Raw genomic sequence first — 19,334 nt, 5'->3', positions numbered from 1 at the left:
ATCGCATTACCCTTCAGTTAAGTCTTTGTAAAGGTAATAAACAAAAAAAAGACAAACACTCATCTTTAAGGCATGGGTAATTTATTTAAAATACCACTAGGTGTTGCAGGTGTTCAACATATGCATATTTTCTAGAGAAAGCTGAGGGACGGTGGCCCTCAGATAAGCAGTGTGTATATAAATTGACATTTAAATCAAAAGGCTAAAATAATTTCTTTCAATGAATTCTTGGTTTTTAAAGCTAGAAAACGAAACATAAAACACAGTAAATGTAAAATAAAATATAACATGTTGCATCATTACGACAACACACACAATACTATGTAAATTATTTGATATGTGCTATAGAAACAATAGTTACAGTAGCAAGATTCAACCCTTTATACCAAATGGTTCTCGGCACAGGACTCAGTCCTTCTCGGTTCGAGTGAAGCGGAAATGAATCTTTCCCTGAATAAAACATCTGAAATTGTAGACATACAGTGTCTTAGAGAAATGTAGTGCAAAGTGTGCTCTCCCTTTTTTCAAGACAAGATTCAGTGTATCTGTGACTAGTAGAAAAAAACAAAAAACAGCACATGCAAGTGATATTGTTCATTTAAATTATTTACAGTATAACATTTCCATGGCCAATCTCCACAACAGCTGCATAAGAATAAGTTGGCAAAACATTTTAAAGTTACTATTTTATTGTGACATGGTGACAGCTGCACTTTCACTATGCTCTACATCTATATTTTTGGCCCCTCCACTAGCTACACAGTGCTGTATCTGACTAAACTCTTCTTTTATTCTAACAGGCAGTTTGAAGCATTAAAGGGTTAAGAAAAGGAGGGCTGTGCTTTAAGATCCCACTGACATTTTGTTTTTTAAAGTCAACAGTATTCTTTATATATGGTTTCTCAACACCCCTAATATAGGGTTTAAGTGAAAAATAACATAAATATTTTTTACTCTAAAATTTCAAACTCAAATATTCTACATAAAGAACCAAAGACAGGAATGTAAGAAATATTAAATCCAATGAAAGCATCCATAAAAGACTAGGGGGGTAGGGGTGCATAGACTGTAAATAAAGATGGACGACATGACAGGTCCCCAAAAGTGAATCCAAATAGTCTTGATGGTCCCCTGGTGATTGGCTGCATTATAGGTGATAAACCCCACCTCCTCCATGTTAGTGAATGGGACATGGAACAAACAAGTACACGTTCAAAGGACGAGATGGTTTCAGTTTTAGATAGTTCTTATCACACTGATGTATGTTCAAGTTTTAATTTTGTCCGTACGTTTACTTTTTGTTATATTATGTTCTAAAAATGGGTAGAAACATTGTGATTGACAGCTGAGACTGATTCGCGGTTGGTCAAGCGCATGAACGGGCAGGACCTCGATACTGTGGCTCCGCCCCACAATCTCTACTGGCTCCAAATGACGTCAAAAGTGCAAGATGGTGGCACCCGCATTAGGAATATTTTAGCTTCCTAATTATACGATGGGAGGAGATGGAGACACGTCATCCATCTGTATACAGTCTGTGGTTTGAACCAGTCCATCTGCTCATGAGTGCTATGAAGTGGGCTTGAGCGCCAGTAAAGATGAAAATTACAGTAAGTGTTGAGTAAGGTCTGACTCATTTAGAAGTGAGTTTGTGTGAACCGGCCGTTAGCTGCTAGAAAATAAAAGGTCTGATTCCTTGGCTCCCTCCTGGCCGTTGTTGCTATGCCCACAGGTGCCGGTCAGCTCGGGGAAGAGGCTGGTCCGAGCAGAGTGACTTGGGGAGCCTGGAGTTGGACTCATGCCTGGCTTCTTGGGAGGGATCGGAGGAGGATGGGTCCTCTCTGAGCGAGGAGTGAGGGGGGAGCGGATGCCTGGAGATAAGGGCCCTGAAGAAGGTGACCTCCCACCAGGAGGGGACGCTGCTAGGTTTCGGTAGTCTGTACCGAACGGAGAGCTGCTGAGAGGGGCCAGCTTGACTCCTGCTTGTTGGCTAGTGAAGCGGGACAGCACCTGAGTGACAGTGTTGCGGGCCAGCTGCTTAGCTGTGCTGTGCTCTGGTGGGGGAGGAATGGAGGAGGTGGTGGGGGAGAGGTCCCTGGGGGAAAGCGGGCCACCCTGCTGCTGCTCCAGCTCAGACTGGCTCTGGAACTTGTGCCTGGCAGCCTGGAATCGCTGGTTGACTCCGGCCTGGTAGGAGGACTGATGCAAGCCTGGGCTGCCCAGTCGCTTGGCAAGGATGGGGGAGGAAATGGGGGAGGAGGAGAGAGAGGAGGAGGCTGTGCTGGAGGGAGAGTGAGGGTGAGGGTGAAGAGGGAAATGCAAAGGTGCGGCTCCCCCATTCTCTATCACCCCTCCATTGTCTGCTCCCCTCCCCTCTTGAGTTGGTTCTGTCTCTTTATGATTGTGATGGCCGTTGACCTTTGACAGTGAGGTGGATTTAGGAGTGACATTTACCTTTCCATCCGGTACAGTCTCAGCAGAGGTGGACACCACCATCGCCTTGGAAAGCGACTCTTTCACCTCCGTCACATCCTCCTTCACGCCCTCTTTACCTTCTTCAGGCTCAGCCAACCTCTTCCTCAGCTCCTCCACCTGTCTCTCCAACTCCCTACTCCTCTCCTCCTCTTTGCTGACCCTGGCTTTCATCCGCTCTAGTTCGGAGTCAAACTCAGCCTGCTGCCCCTCAGATCTGGCCTCTAGCTGGGCCGCCCTGCTCCTCTCACCTTCGAGGATCCCCTGGATCTTCTCTAGAGCACTGGTCTCTTCTTGGAGCAAAGTTTGAAGTTGGGAGACCTTCTGAGCCTCCTCCTGAGCCTGGCCACTGGCTTTCTGGAGCTCCAGGGTCAGAGTGGAGGAGAGCCTCTGCTGCTGGGAAAGTGACTCCTCCACCTTGCTCACCAGCTGTGCCTGTTCCTTCTCCAACCTCCGCACACTGTCACGCTCCCCTTCCAACTAGAAAGAGAGGGAGAGGAATACAAGTCAAGACATGGTAAGTCTTCCAACGTTGACCACAAGGAGGCAAAAGAGCACTGCTTTGTTGCATTAAATCAAACAGCATGAGAAGCAATTGAAAATAGAACTGTTGGAACAATTGGCATAAAACATTAGGACATGCATTTTGCAAAAAAACGATTATGACTGAGTTGGCAGCAACTGACAGCATCTTTGCATACATGTCCAAATGGACTAGTGGCTAATTTGCAATAGATTCATTTGAGCACAATATTTCCTATCTATTTCATTAGACACGGCACATATGAAAATGGGGCCCACTCAGACAAAATGTTTAAAAGTTTTCAAAAATTTCAAAAATGGCTGACATCATTTGTAGGTAATCAAATCCTAACTTTCTTGGCTCTATCTACATAAAGTTTTGTCTGATGAATATAAATTAGGTCCATGTGAGTCATAGAGGAACGAAGATAGATTGTGTGTGTATGTGTTTAAGACTTTAGAGAGTCGGACAGGGGGCAGTTTTTAGCCTTTTGCCTTGTGAAAAAAATGATTTTTTGCTTACATAGCATGTTTATGGAAAGTTCAGTGTGCTCTGAGGTCATCAGCGGGTGACTGGACTGCTTAAAAGCTTTGATGAATAGAAGGAAATGGGAGGTGATAAAATAAAAAACTAATGTATACGATTAGTGTCCAAAAAACAACACGTGCAGGAAAGCCCGAGGAAGACTGGGAGACACTCTTTCTTACATAAGTCCCTTGTGCTTAGTTTGTATGGTGCTGTGTTTGTGCTCACAGTGTGTGTGTGTGTGTACGAGCTGACCTTGCGTAAAGGCATGGTCATCCATTATCTCAGGTTTCCTGAGGCCATAAAGCCCCGTGGCTGCTGCACAGCTACACAATGGCCTTTTCCTCCCCTGTTTCCTCTAGAACAGCCCTGTGCTTGTGCATACGGGTGCCTCTGTGTGTCACTGTACCTTTTACAGCCCTCTCTACGCTACTAACTCACACAGTGGAGCTGCACTGATGCTTCGCTGCTCGGTATGACTGAAGAACAATGTGCAGACAGGCAGAGGAGAGGGAAAGAGGAGGAGCAGAACGGAAACAGAAAAATCTCTCCTAACAGATGTTCACATACTGTACGTCAGCCAGTGAGCACAGGTTTAGCTGAGAGTTTCACGTCTTTACCAAACAAAACCCCATACAAATACACACACAGTACAACAGTAGGCCATATGCAGACTTTTATCTTTAACATGTCAGGTGCACCTGTTGCAGCAGTTGGTCTCTTTCTGTCCGCAGCATGACGGTTAAATCCTCACTATGTGCAGAGTCCTGGGCGTGCCGACGTTTCTCATCCTCCAGATCAGCTATCATCTATAAAGCATACAGCCAAATAAAACAGTTATAATCACATGACATGCAGGCAGGGTTTTTTGTTTCGCTGCATAAATGTGAAACTTGCACATATCATTGATGTATTTTTATCAGAGTAACTGTCCTGCCCCGCACAGTATTGCTGATGTGAAACTTATCAGCTGCGTAGAAGATCCCCAACTTCATGACAAGGTTTCGTCTGTTTCCTCAAACTCTCTGCAGTTGACTCAGAGACAGTCAGCAGTGACTCCCATAAACCCGCTGTTATGAAGCTCCATATCACCTCTCTAAAGTCTAGGTGCGGCTAATGTCTGTCTGCCTCTCTCGCTCAAGCCAAGTCTACAGGGTCTGAAACATGGAGACATACATGTATGTTGCTCCCATTTACACGCATAACACACCTATTGTGAGTGACACATCTTCCTCATACAGGACAGGGGAGCTGCAGAACGTACTGAGTGTGTTTATGCCTCTTACCCTCCTGTGTCTGCTCTCGGCAGCAGCCAGCTGTCCCATCATCCTGTCCTGCATCCTCTTGCAGTGAGCCATGACGAGTTTGAGGACAGCCAGAGGATTCGGGCCCACTGCCTGACCCTGCAGGTGTGTTTGATGCTGGGTGAGTGTGCTTTGGCGCTCCGCGGACTCGTTGTCCCGCTGCAGCGCCAGGAATGGATCGCTAAGGTCGTACTGGCCGTAGCGCTCTTGGATGAAAGTATCTCTGTGTTGAGCCTAATAGATACACAGAAACATACAACGCACATTTATCATTTTGTTTTTAAGCATTAACTTACACTGATAAGCTGACTCTTAACTTGATAATCACACACCACAGGAAGACATGACAGTCAGTAGAGCGCATCCCTCCGCCAAGTCCCGACGGATTCCTTAAATTCCGCACCAAGTAGGTCATGTTCATTGGACATAGTTCTAAAACTATTGAGGATACATATTAACCACTCATTTGCTGAGTCCACATTATCTCCGCTACACATTGGTGGGAGTTACAGGTTTGTAGCCCTATATATTACTTTACAGCAACTGAAGAATTCCTAACCACATTTAAATCTGCTAGATACAAAATTTGCCGGACTTATTTTTAACAATATCCAATCTAAAAAAATATCCTGTCTTGCAATGTTAAAAAGATAAAATTTCAAGATCCACCTCTTTGTCCAAATCCACACCAAAATGTAATGGGTTCTTTCTTGGCCCATGATCCATCCTTCCACCAAGTTTCATTGAAATCCCCTGAGTAGTTTTTGTGAAATAAACCAACTAACTAACACAGAAATGTACAAAACATAACCTCTTTGGTGGACGTAATGAAACATACATTTGTAGCTCAGCAGGGAACAGGTTTGAAATCCAGCCAAGTACTGTGTGTGTCCTCTTTGGTACATGTGACTTACAGAGAAGATTAATATCCTGTGAGTCCGTGTACCTGCTCAGTCGTTTGTCAGTAAATGGTTTTGATAGGATGAGTTCTCTTTTCCACACTGTAGCACAGGAAAGAATGTGCTCAGAAGATAACATGAGGCCCAACTACTAGTGCCAAGAAAGACACAAGGTAACTCATCACAAACATACTGTATACGCATAGACACACAAACTTAAGCACGTCCTGCACAAGCACAAGCGGAGATGACTTGTAGGTTATAACTTTAGGAATTCATATCACCATCGAACATAGACTAAGAAGTGTGTGTGTGTGTGTGTGTGTGTGTGTGTGTGTGTGCAGGAAACCTGATTTTTATTGTCAGTTTGAGCACAAGCAGATGGCTCTACCCCTCAACCCAAAAACAAAGAGGTGAGGCCGGGCTGTCCAACCCCCACCAGGGGCAGATGCTAACTCCTCCCCAGGGATGCAGGGGTGAAGGACCAGGCCATGAAATCAGACACACACACTCAAGAGCAATTTCTAATTAAGTTGTTGGATGATACCTAAACTCAAACAAATTAATTGAATGGTAAGTGGTAGCATACTTGGTTACGGGTGAACATTTAATCCTGAGGTATAAAACGATGTAGGACACCTAATTATTTCAGCTTGTTTGAGAGAAACTTGCTGGACTGACAAGAGGTGAAACGTGATAACGCTCTTCTGACCTGACTCCCGCTCAGACCGATTTATCATTAGGTCTCATTAACTACATGCAGTTGGTAGGTTTGAGTTCTGGCATCACAGGGTCAGCTGGCAGTGCTGGTGATGCAAGCACATGCCTCAGGGTTCACTCCACGTGTCTCCGGGACACCCGTCTCCGTCTCCCCATGCAGTCCTCATCAAACACCCCCGGCCCCCGCCGTCCCCCTGCCCAAACACGCATGGCACCGCATTCCTCTGCCGGTTCGTCATCATTTCTCAGAAAATGCCTCTACTTCCGCCTCTCTCTGTCAGACTCTTTTTTTCACACGCCCTCGGACCACTGCAGCACGCGCGCACACGCACACGCACACACACACACACACACACACACACACACGGAGGGCATCAGTAAGGAGGCTGTATTTTTTCTATGGCTGCACAAAGAATGCGACCCTCAGTGAGGAGATTACAGGATTCGCACAAAGACACTGTCTCAATGCCTTCAGCCTCATGCATTGTCTCCATGTCTGACCCAGTAGGCTTCAATGTGTGAGATTGGGTGCGAGAGTGTGAGTGTGTAGTATGTCTGTGTCTTTTTACTGTGTGTGTGTTTGTGTAGGCCATTGTGTGCATGTTTACTTGTGGCTCTGTGCATATGTTTTCGTGCTGGGCTTTGAAAAGCTGTAAAGCTTTTTCATATATAGCTGGAGTGTTTAAACAGCCTATTAAGGGCCGTGCTGAGATTGGATTGTGTGTGTGTGTGTAATAGTAGTAGTACTAGAAGCAGTAGTAGTCGTGGAAGCTGTAGCCTAGCGTCTGGTCTCTCCTGGTTTTCTCAGGATACATCCGATCATAATGACAGAGTGTGCTTTCCTTTATGACAGAGCACAACAACCAAACCCTCTCTGCTGCAAGGTTCTCATTTCTGCACAGCTACTGGACAAAAATGTCTCTACAACTAATTCGGGCAAGAAATAGATTATATGCTGTCAACTTATTTTTTATTGACTGTTTAGTTGATCTGTTTTTAAATTTGTACCAAGTATGCAAGAATTCCTCTGCTATTTCACGCCGTGCGTTTGAAATTGGTCAGCGACAGCTTGTTTGATCACTGCCTCCTTCAACAGCCTTTATCCTCTAATGCATTCCCACAGCTGTAACAAGGTGTGAAAGACAACCTGATGCTTTCCACCTGGAAAGGTTGTCTGTCAGTCAGGTACCTACAGCCTCGGGGCACAATCATGCCCTTGTGCGAACTGAAAAGAGCCAGGGAATCCGGTTTCCTTCCTGAGCCTCTGGAATGACTGTCACACAATGAACTCTGCAGGTAGCATGGACACAATTACAGCTCTGAGTGGTATTGGGTGCATACCTCCTGTTACAAATGTCCAGTTTGGCCGTTATTCAGACTCCAACATAAAACTTTAATTGACTATATGTTATATGTGTGTGTGTGTATCTATGAGCGTGATGCTGATGTGTGTGTTTTCCATCCTGCATGAGGTTCTTAGCATAACTGGCTATCTCCAAGGTAACGTCTCAATTCCAGAAGCTTTGCAGTGGGGCTTATGGGAAAAGTATGCATTCCTGATGAATTAGTCTGCTCCTCAGAAGAACCGTTAGACACACGGGGACAAAAGAACGGCACAAACAGACCTGTCAGATATTAAAAGCCTCTTACATGGAACTCAAACCTAAGGAGTCCAGTGCCAAGAAGAGGACGTAGAACAATGTATCAAGATGCTCCAACATCTTATTTATGTAAAATATACAGGTGTTTGACGTTGTCTCTGAGTCTTATTCTATTTCAAAACAAAGAAAAGTTGTTCATCCAGTAAATCTGCAGTGCAAGAAAAGCACAGTGTCAAGTTAGTGCCTGTACGAAAGCAGACAATTAGAATGGGCAAAGAACAACTATAAGACTATAAGTCTGCACAGAAGTGATTGTGGAGTGAAGTTGGTGTATTGCGGTTCGGCCGATACAAACGCTTGACCAATCACAAGGCAGTCTCAGCTGTCAATCGTGACGTTTCACCGTTATTTATACCATCAAATAACTTACTAAAAATAAACTTGGTGGAAAAATTTGCACTTCACTTTTTGCACTTCACTTTTTGTAAAAAAAAGGTAGGGTTTATGACCTTTACTGCAGCCAGCCACCAGGGGGCAAACAAGATGGATTGGCTCCACTTTTAGGGGAACTGTCATGTCGTCCTTCTTTACATACAATCTATGGTAAAAACAGGGACAACCAAAAAAAGACAGTAGCATCTAGTATAGGATGTTGTTTACATTTTTGTCTCTGGCTTTGGTGTTTTCATAGGAAGACTTAGAGGTGCCGTTTTCATCCTTGGGTGAATTTGCTAATCAGCTTATCTCTACTGAATAGTGGGAGAGAAAGTATTGCCAATGGACAGCTTGTCATCAGTATTGAATGGCAGGCTTTGCCAGGTGTAGATCACTTCACTGGCAGCCACATCTGATTATAAAGGCTCTGGTGACTCCTGTAAATCAAGCCATCCTAAGATGACCTGTGTGCTGTGAAATGCCATACACTAATAACATGTCACACAAACAGCTCAGCAGTATGGATGCCTTTGTTGTTCGGAGCACTAAAAATAGAGTTTGGGAACTAACGACTAGCTCAATGGCCACAATGGACAACCTAATCATTAGCTAAACACTTAGACAGGATGAGAACTTGGGAGAACTCAGAGACTGTCTATGGGAAGACCCTAATTCAAAATGTACTTAAAGCTGCATTAAATATTGACTTCTTTTGGCCACTCATAGAGCAGAGGAGCTGTGCAACAACCTGGAAGCAAATGGATTAACGTATAATCACCTGTTAAAGTTGTAAAGAGGAACTTCAGAATTCATTCAGAGTAGTGGCTCTCCTGTGTTCTAAATTCTGAGAAATGTCTGGAACATTAGCCAAATGTACAACTTTATTTACCAGCTAAGCAGCTAATCAGTAACTCTGAATAATGGGTGGTGGGGGTATAAAGCTCTGTGGGTTTGTCACTAGCAGCGACCCTTTCACATTACATGTGAACATTTTAAAATAATTAGTGGAGAGGTCCTCTTTGATATCGAAAATATGTACATTTAATATACTGTCTAGGAAGTTGACATAGCGCAAAAACTGGGTTTACAATATGAACGAAACAAGCGAAGCGGGGCGAAACATTGGGTGAGTGGAGAAGGGTACATCCAGGCCAGTCTATCACAGGGCTGGTTGACAAACAACCATTCATCCTCACATTCACAATCAATCTAAAGTCAGTAACCTGCATGTCTTTGGGCTGTTGGAGGAAGAATTTGTAAGCTGCACACAGCAGGTTCAGACCCAGAACTTTCTTGCTTTGAGGCAACAGCGGTAACCATTGCACAAAAGAAAGAAACTAGATTAAATCTACTTTAGTCAGTGAATGTTTTTATTCACTACACTGATTAGTTTGCCCAGATGATGTGAAGGAAAAGTCCCCACACTTCCATCATAGTGTAAACTGGTGAAGGATCATGCAATTGTTGCAAGGTACTACACGTGGTAGTGCAGCAAATTTCCTCGTGATTTTGATGTATATATACGTAGGAATCTGAAGGTATGACTGATAAGGGGACAAACATTTACTTGAGAGATGGCTATGCATAATAGTCGACATGTTTTTTTAATCCAGAAGAGAACGAGAAAGAGAGAGAGAGAGAGAGAGAGAAAGAGAACGACTGGGTGGGTGGGCGTTGGGTTGCTTTTTGAAGTGTAAGCAAAGGTGTGTGTGTCTAAGGCTTAAGTTGTATCCTCTGCACCTTCCACCCACACATTAACCACAGACGGCACTGAGATAACTGGGAACACACAAAGCAATAAAGTAACGTTTAACGGCCTCACACGATATCATCAGCAGTTAGTGATGAAACATGGAAGCAGGTGATCTCACCCTGTGGTCAGGAGAAGGTTTTGGAGAAGCATAACATATCATTAATCACATCATTGTTATTATCATCATTAGTATTATGTGGAAAGTAGAAGTGAGTGGGCATTTCTCGAAAGAGAGTCAAAAGTTAAACCGACGGGGTGAATCACTGATGCTGTCAAACTCTATTGTAGAAGCAGTGATTGTTCTTATCTCAGACTGTCCGTTATCTCGGTTTGGCCTCACCTCCTTTACCACTATTTCATGTGTATTAGGCAAATACTCTCCAAGTCCAAAAGGCAGCCAAGGGTGTGGTTGATTATTATTACAAATATGAAACTTTATTTTCTTGCTGGGTCTATAGAGAAGAGAAGCTGCCATAAAAAGTGTAAAGACATCCGGCAGCAGGCACAAGCCGACCCTTCATTAGCGTCACAATCAAACACTCACCTTCAAAAACTTCACAATGGCCACAACTCTAACTTGGTTAGAAAATTAAAAAAACATCTCATATACTGCACAATCCAGATTTCACTGTCAATAAATCACCTCTGATATAATGGAAAGAAAATGGGATCACACACCTCCAGTACATTTTTGGACTGTAGCGTCATGTTAACACTCCAACAGGCCATTGACATATATGGCATTGAGAAACAGCAACAAACCACTCTGGAAACTGTATTAACTTCTATATTCAACTGACGGTTCCCCTCATATTCCAATTAACAAATGGGAAAGAGAACTTGACATCCACTCTCATTAGCACGTTTGGAATAAAATCTGTAATAACACCTTCAGCATGTTACACATTCGGCTAATACAATAAAAAGTCATTCACAGAACAAACATTACTCAGCACAAGACGCACATAATGAGAGCAACTGGATACTTCTCTGGGATGAAGTAACCACCACACAATCCCTGTTCCTTGGCTGCAGCATTTAATTATCTCCTTCCATGTGGATACTTGGGCGATCTGGATGTACTCTACACGCTCAAAATGAATCATTATAGCCCTGCTGTCTTTATCTATCACCAACAAAACAACACCACTAAACTGAAAACTCATAATGGTTGAATCTCCTCACACAACAGTTCCATCTATTCATCTATACCACTACCACATCATCTATGCTCAGTTGATATTGGGCTAGAGGCGAGGTACACCCTGGACAGGTCGCCAACGTATCGCAGGGCCAGCACATGTTTAAATGTAAATATAAGTGGGGAAAAACTAAATTAAAAAAAGAAAAGGAGAAGAGAGGAGGAGAACATTTTCTGTCTGAACCTGTCCATGCCCGAGAGTAAATGAACCGAGCACATGCAGTGTAAAGACTCAAGTAGACAGCGTGGAAAACGTGACCGAATCCAACCTGAAGCCGAATATCATCAGGGTCGCTAAGGGCTCGGGTCGGGTATCCACACTTGAAAATGTATGCACCAAATGCTGAATAAAATAAGATAAGGGATAAAAGAAGAGGACAAAACACTGAAAAAGACTCTTCATTGAAAAAAGCAGTGATTTATCTTATCTCCGTCTGGCTGTTATCTCGGTTTGGCCTGACCTCCTTTACAACTATTGTATGTGTAGCTGGCAAATATACTCTCCAGTTCAGAGCAAACAGAAGGGAAGGGTGGAGTTGATTATCGTTACAGATATTAACCTTTATTTTCTAGCTGCGTCTCCGAGGATAAGAGAAGCAGCCATAACAAGGCTACCTAAAGGAAACACGATCTGATAGATGTCACTCATATGGGCGTGTCGTGAATTGTGTGCGGGATGTGCTGTGTGTGTCTCTTTGTATCAATTCTAACCAATAAAAGCATGAAGGTTATATCAGGTGCGTTGTTGTCACCGGAGCTTTTTCAGGTCAGGGAGCTTTTCTCTCCCAGGCCTCGGGCTGTGGATACATTTAACTGTCATCACAGATAAGTATCAGGTATTACCTTGCCACTAAGGCCACCTCATGTGTAGCTGTGTGGCATCTACTCTCTTTGTTTGTTTGGTTTTTTATAAATCGTGCTGCATTGGTCCCGTTCGTATCATGACGACGTGTCCAAATTAGGCAGTGGTTCTTGTCAAAGTAACTAAACACACAATGTTATCTGAACTGCACATTCATAGCCAAGCCCTATTGTTTATGGAGTCAGGAAAAGACGTCAGCCTGCAAAAATAGACAAAGCGTTTTAGGATTATAGGATATGACATCATATGAAAGGGAAAAAAAAAAAGGTCCTGCTGAGTGTAACCATAGGAACAACCTGAGCCTGAGTAAACAAACAGTTAACAGATATATATAAACAGCGATATTGGTTTCGCAATCACAGGTATTTGAGGCCCAAAAAAAAAAAAAATGAAAGCAGTCTCTCAGTGCAGGTGTGAGGCGTATCTCCAAGTTTTAACCTTCAATGTTCCAGGTTTGTTTTCCACTTTGTTTACTTGTTTACTTATTGTCTCAGAAGCAATGCAGAGGACGGACGTTGGCGCTCCCTCTGGGAGTATTTCAGGGGCAGGTAGCAGCGACAGTCTATTTTCATATTTGTAACCAACAATTCTATGCAATTTGCTTCATGCTGGATTCGTGCCATTATTACCTGACAGATAAAAGATCATTACAACCTCAGTTCCTGTGCAGATATAGACAATCATCAACTCAAAATATATATGCCACTCCTGTTGGAATGCAGGACCCGTTTCTGGTGTCATGTTCTCAGGAATGTTCCCTTGAGTAAAACCGCTTATCTGTGTCCATAGCGATGAGAAGTGGAAACACTATGATCACGAATCTGTGGAGACAAGTCCCATCGGTGACGCCATCTCAAGCCGTAACTGAGTAAACACTGAAACAGCTTTTACAGATGAAGGCTTTAGGGTGAGGGAAAGGTTAAAAAGCACCTGAATGCTGCTCTCCCGAGAAAAACAAAGGCCCATCAAGTACATGGTGAAAGGACAAAATATTTCAAGTGGGAAAAGAGTGGGGAGCATTTGAGAGCCTTCCTCAAGTGCAAGTAAACATTACCTGGCACACACAGAGCTTGGTTAACACGCCATGTTAGCTGACAACACTTGAGAGGAGACTGCTAGTTAGTTCTTAGAATTGCTTGTGGCATATCAAGATCCTGGGGAAATAAAATCACAGTGGGGAGATGAAAAACAGCCAAGACAGAGAGAGACGAGCTGTAAAAACAGACGGCCCACCTGCCAATTTAATGCACAGACTAACAGCTCAATATTGGACACATTAGGGTTTTATCAACCCGTGGCAATCTCCCCTGCAGCCACATGTCTCCACACACAATCTGTCCTAACATGGACCAGACGGTTAAAATGGTGCACAGGCCCCCAGTGGGAACAAGGGAAGTCAGTGATTTGAGCCTACAACTCTTGTACATCCTCTCCACAATAAACACTGCAGCCTCTAAAAGGCCCACAAGAGACCACCGGAGTGTGTGTGTTCGGGAGTGAGTGGGCAGATCGGACGTGGGTCATGGTCGAACATGAAAGACCCCATGTAACATGGCTGTGTGTGAGTAAGAGAGGAGGAAGAGAGGAGGGAGAGGAAAACAAGCAGTGTAGTCGGAGATACGGAAGGAGGAATACGTACAGACAACAAGGCGACTGTACATTTGTCCTAAGGGAATGACTGTGTGTGTGTGTGTGTGTGTGTGTGTGTGTGTGTGTGTGTGTGTGTGTGTGTGTGTGTGTGTGTGTGTTTCAGGTCAATCCCTGCATGCGTCAGATCTGGACAGCTGCCATTCGAGTTGCATCTGAGCGCCTGTGGTTAAGACTGGCTCCTCCTCGGGCCCTGACACTGAAATTATCTCATGATTACTGCCTCACTTGCTTTCTAGAGAAACTTCATGATTAAGGCCCATTTATGAGAACAAGACGCTCCCGGTTGCTACTTGTCCTCATCGCAAACCCCAACCACTTATTTCAGACAATAAGTCAAGCATTCAGGGCGAAAAAGCGGGTTCATCCGAGCATGGAGCAGCTGCTGTGGTCATGAGTGTGAAAAAGCTGGCAGAGGCACGGAGGGAACCAATCGGACCGGACTGAAACACTGCAAAGCTTTGTGGCTGTGGACGACCGAGGCTGTTTCTTTGAACAGGAGTGAATGAGCTTCACAAAACGGAGGATTAAAGCAACAACTGAGCGAGAAATCATGATATAAGATAAAGAGCACAGGTTTTAGCTGTGGCTGTGGACTGGTCTGACCAGGAGTACCGTTGGTTCTGTGTAAGAATAAAAGGCCTCGGAAACCAGACGGGTGCCTGTGCCATTGTCCTCATCAGCTCAGTTTCCTCCCTTTCCTGTTTACACATCCCCTCCCTGTCTGCTGACATTCTTTTTGGGGGTGTAATGCCGAAACAGGTTCATTTTATGAGGACATCATCAGTAACGAAGAGAAGAAGAAAAATATACGTTTTATTCAATCGTTTGTTAGGATGTAATAATATTGTAATATTATCTTCTTTTATAGTTATTGTACACACTCCTAAAGTCCATGTGGAGATTTGTGTCTGTGCACTGCAGAGTCCAACTCACCCTGAGGGTGTGTATGACCACATCCTGGGCCTCCAGCTCTCCCTCCAGAATACTGAGGAGAGTCAGCAGCTCTGCTCGGCTCAGAGCCTCCACATTCATTTTCTCCTCCTGATGAGAGAAAGACAAACAGAGGGAATGAGAATGAGATATTCTTTATGGTACAGATGTATATGATACAGTTTATCAAACCTGGTTGTATTGTGCAAAAATAAACAAATGAACATAAAATGCAATCAGAATGATCCATCAACACAAGGAATATGAATGCCTCTGAATATTGGGAATGGATTTATGTGCAGAGAAGTGTTTATTGGTAACTTTTCTTAGTGCATCTTTCAGTGAGTGGCACAGAGCTGATGTAGGATGGGACTCTGGGTCCCATCTGTGGCCTCGCTGGGTTGTGCGCAGGGTCATAAACAGGAAGTCATTAGCATATCTGCATTTTAAGTTGCTTAGGGGATATACTGAGGACAGTTGTCTGCCGTATTCAGCACAAACTGTCCACTGCAAAGGTGCAGTGCAATCTGAAAAGCCATTAGGTGAATGTGATTCCATGAAACGTCTTCTTTCGCACACACTTTTAAAGGCATTAGCCATCCAACACTCCACTCCACACACTGTGATTCACCAGCCAGGCCCAGTCTAGTCTCAGGGACCAGACATAATGTACCTCACACGGCTGACATCATCCCTAATTAAGAAAATGACAAAACCACAGTTTTAACGTCGGGGTGAGGTCGGCCTCCGGGTTGTTGTCAGTGCCTTATAATGATGCTGTGGCTGCTGCTCGGTGTGCTGATCATCTGTTTGAAACTATAATGATCAGCTTGTCTCTTACTCCTCTCATCACTCTCTCACACTAACCATGGCACTCAGTAGAGCGCATGAAATTCAATCAAGCTGCACCAAATTTCACACACTCATTCATGTCAGTCCCCTAAATATACCAGTTGTTTTTTTCCCGTTAAGATCCATGAATTATTCCCTGGGAATCTGGGAAAATGTTAAAATAAAACACAATCTCGTATGTTAAAGAAAGTTTCCTGGCCCCTTTGGTTGGATCCACCCCAAAATTGAATGGGTTCTTTCTCGGCCCATATTTTGAATAATCCTGCTGACAAACAAACCGACAAACAGACGAGAAACCATAACCTTGGCAGAGGTAATATCACAGCTCAGTGCAGTAGATATGTAGTCTGCAGAATAAAGATGCAGATGTTTGTCAAATTAAAGTAGAAATCAAACATAAGGTGTTAAACCAAGGCTGACCATCAGCTACTAGAACAGCTTCACTGCTCCTTGGTGTAGATACTCAAACTCTCTGAAACTGTATCTGAGCAATTTCTCCAAAGAGATTTGGTGTTATGATGATGATGATGATGATGATGATGATGATGATGATGATGTTGAAGAGAGCATATAAGGGTCCTTTCACTATAGGTGTCCAGCTCAGTTGGAAGCTCATCTGTCTGCTACTGTTCTCATCTTCTCTTTAACAAACCTCTCCTCCTCGCTGTCTGCAAGGTCTCTCCAAAAATTCCTCTGTGCATTCTGTGGCTCACCGCACGCTCACAGCGAAGGGACGTGTTGTGAATCACTAGTTATTTACTGGCTAAAAACTTGACATGCACTGCAAGGGTAGTTTCCAGTCCTGCCCAACCACACACACGCACACGCAGTTTTGTTATCTGAGTTAGTTTAGTTATATATTTGTGTGTTTGAGCTGCTGGATGTCAGTGGAGGGCAAAACTCTCTCCGTGTGTCACCTGATATCTCAAAATCAGCGTCCATGGAAAATCATTCCCACATTCCAGGGATGCCCACACCATGGGAATTGTCACTCAAGAGCAAAATCCCTGAATCCCACTCTGTGGCCCCCGTGGTTTCAAATGGCAGTGATGCAGGTTGTGCATTAATTTGATCGAGGAACTAATAACATGTCTTGTCATGGGTTGTTGCCTTCATGTTGTTCAAGCAAATTTACAAGTCAATATAGAAGCATACTGACTAATTGCCCAAACATGTGTCTGTCTGTCTGTGTGTCTGTGGAACCCTTATGTCAGAAACCGTTCATCTAATCGGCTTCACACTTTGCATGTGTATTGTAAATTGGCCAAGGAAGTGCAGTGCCGATTAGGGTGCGATTTTGACAAGAAATGCGTTCGATATAAATTATTTTAAATTGACTATGAAATTGTCATTGCACATAAACCAAGAAGGATGAACACCAAGTTTCCGTACTCCACTCTGCACCATAGACTGCACACAACGTCCAGCACTCAAACAGTGAGAAATGCAGCGGTAATGCTCTGGACCCTACTTCAGAATTATTCTTTCTCATTAGTGGGTCTACAATATAGTATCAGTTTTCTATTGATTGAGAGCTGGACTTTGTGTGCAGAGCTTTTTATGAACAGTCTATGGTGCAGGGTAAAGTTACAAAACCTTGTGTTTATCCTACCTGGTTTATCTGCAATGGAGATTTTACAGTTGTTCATAATCCATCGTTAATATTTTTTACCAATATTGTCGGATGGATGATTTGTGAGATATGCGTTCCACATACAGAAAAACAGAGGTTTGTGTATTTACTACAAGCTAATTTGACAAAGCTGATGTGCGGATAGCATCAAGAAAATTGGCCCAATGAAGACAGTTCACTTTACAAACGGTCATTTCACACAGGTAGAAAACAAAGTCTGGTTTAAACTTGAACTCAATCTGGCTGATGAACCAGTAAGGACTCAGTGCTGATGGGATCTACGTGCAGGACACGCTGCTCAGTGCCTCCAGAGGAATAAATTATGGCTGTGGTTGCTCAGGAACAGCAGAGCTTCCACCTGCCACCCTGTTGGTCCTTTGTCTGACACAAGGGGCTGTTGTTGTTATTATCATTTCCAGGGCTGGAAACCTTCAGCTCAATCGGTAAAGTATTGCAAACATCACCATATCAACACATTAGCCTTTATGTGTATAGATTGCCTGGAGTGATAATGGTAAAATCAATACCATACACACCCATTAGGCTGAAAATGAACTCAACACAGGACCCCTGCTGGATCTCAGCGCTTCTTACTCATCCTTACTCATCTAAATTTGTTTGGCATGATCGTTTACCAGTTTCATACAAAGTAAAGTTTCATATATAACCAGAAACGGCAAAGCCGCAGCAAATAGCAGATGAAGCCCGGACCTGTCTATGGACTTTTGCATTTTGATTTCTAACTCAAAAAGAAAACCTCGCAAAATGTCCGGATTAAATCTCTGGAGGGCAGAAACCAGTGTGAACACGTACCTTCATGCGCTCTGCTCCGGCCACATTAATTGTTCTGCCAGTCCAACAGAGAGGAGACACTCGGCAGCATGAATCCAGTCAGTCCACTGACACTGCACAGACACTCTGAGGCCACCTCGAACAACAGACGCTCAGTGACGAGACGGACAGCCAATCAGAGGGGCGCGCTGCAGCCATCTGACCAATGAGCGGCAGGATTGTCATCGCTGGGGCGGGGATGAGAGCGTGCCCGAGTCTGTGGGAGAAACCTCTTTGTTTCAGGCACTGGTGTGTCCCATGCGCTTTTGGAAGGGTGCGCACATTTGGCCTATTTGCACTATTATCGCATGCGAGGTTATATTTGTAAGTGCACAATTACAAAAAGGTGAAATGGTTGAATTGGAAATATTGTGCACAAACTGGTCGTGCACCCAACAAACTCGTAGAACCGGTAATTTCTCAGATGCTCACGGGCTTGCACCGTCTCGTGCGGCTGTATCTCCCCTTAATGGCCAAACGACAGCATCACAGCACAACCCTCCCTGGCCCCCCTGTGGCGGTGCAGCCTGCACGAGCCTGTCCTGTCCGTGTGTGTGTGTGGGCGTGCATGAAAATGCATGTGAAACGTGCACAACGAGATTTCAACACACCTCCACGCTTTGGTGCACTCCTGCTCGTCTCGTTTTGCAGCTGTATGTCACAGTAAATCAGATAAGCATTGATTCTTTAAGTGAGGTAAAACTCTATATATGCATTAGAACTGTCCTGAAGGGTCTCGTAGAGTTGCTTTGTATCCATTTGTGTCCCAGTGATGTTTAAATATCGTTCACAGACATATTGGAGATTATGATTCAAAATACTGAGGTAGAAAGTAGTCGAATAAACCAATGTCAATTTTTGGGGGGCAACACAATACTATGGTATATATTACCTAAAAAACATTGGCAATGATTCCCATGTTGTTATCAAACTCTTCTTACAATGAAATGTAATTGAGGCTCGATATTTACAGTTTATCCTTCATTTAAAAATAATTATTTTTAATAAAATAAAAGGAAAATTGACAATTCAACCAAATTTGTGCTATAGAAGTTGCATTTAGAGGAAAGAAAAACATGTTTATGTTTAACATAAACATAAATGCATATCTTTTCTGGTTTATTCTGTAAAAGTCTTCATAAA

At 43.7% G+C, this 19,334-nt stretch overlaps 1 protein-coding gene across 1 annotated transcript; it reads right to left on the bottom strand.

The window, feature by feature from the left end:
* Nucleotides 1-64: 64 nt before the first annotated feature.
* Nucleotides 65-18,289, bottom strand: LOC118110742 (CTTNBP2 N-terminal-like protein). Its single transcript, XM_035158761.2, has 5 exons — nucleotides 18,174-18,289; nucleotides 14,879-14,986; nucleotides 4,807-5,058; nucleotides 4,222-4,329; nucleotides 65-2,952 (listed from the first exon to the last, which is right to left on the bottom strand). Exons 1-5 carry the CDS (start codon nucleotides 18,177-18,179, stop codon nucleotides 1,666-1,668), a joined length of 1,761 nt encoding a protein of 586 aa, XP_035014652.1. The 5' UTR covers nucleotides 18,180-18,289; the 3' UTR covers nucleotides 65-1,665.
* Between the last annotated feature and the right edge of the window lie 1,045 nt (nucleotides 18,290-19,334).

This window comes from Hippoglossus stenolepis, chromosome 6 (genome assembly GCF_022539355.2).
Source record: "Hippoglossus stenolepis isolate QCI-W04-F060 chromosome 6, HSTE1.2, whole genome shotgun sequence".
Taxonomy (NCBI): domain Eukaryota; kingdom Metazoa; phylum Chordata; class Actinopteri; order Pleuronectiformes; family Pleuronectidae; genus Hippoglossus; species Hippoglossus stenolepis.
This window is presented reverse-complemented; position numbering and strand designations above follow the sequence as displayed.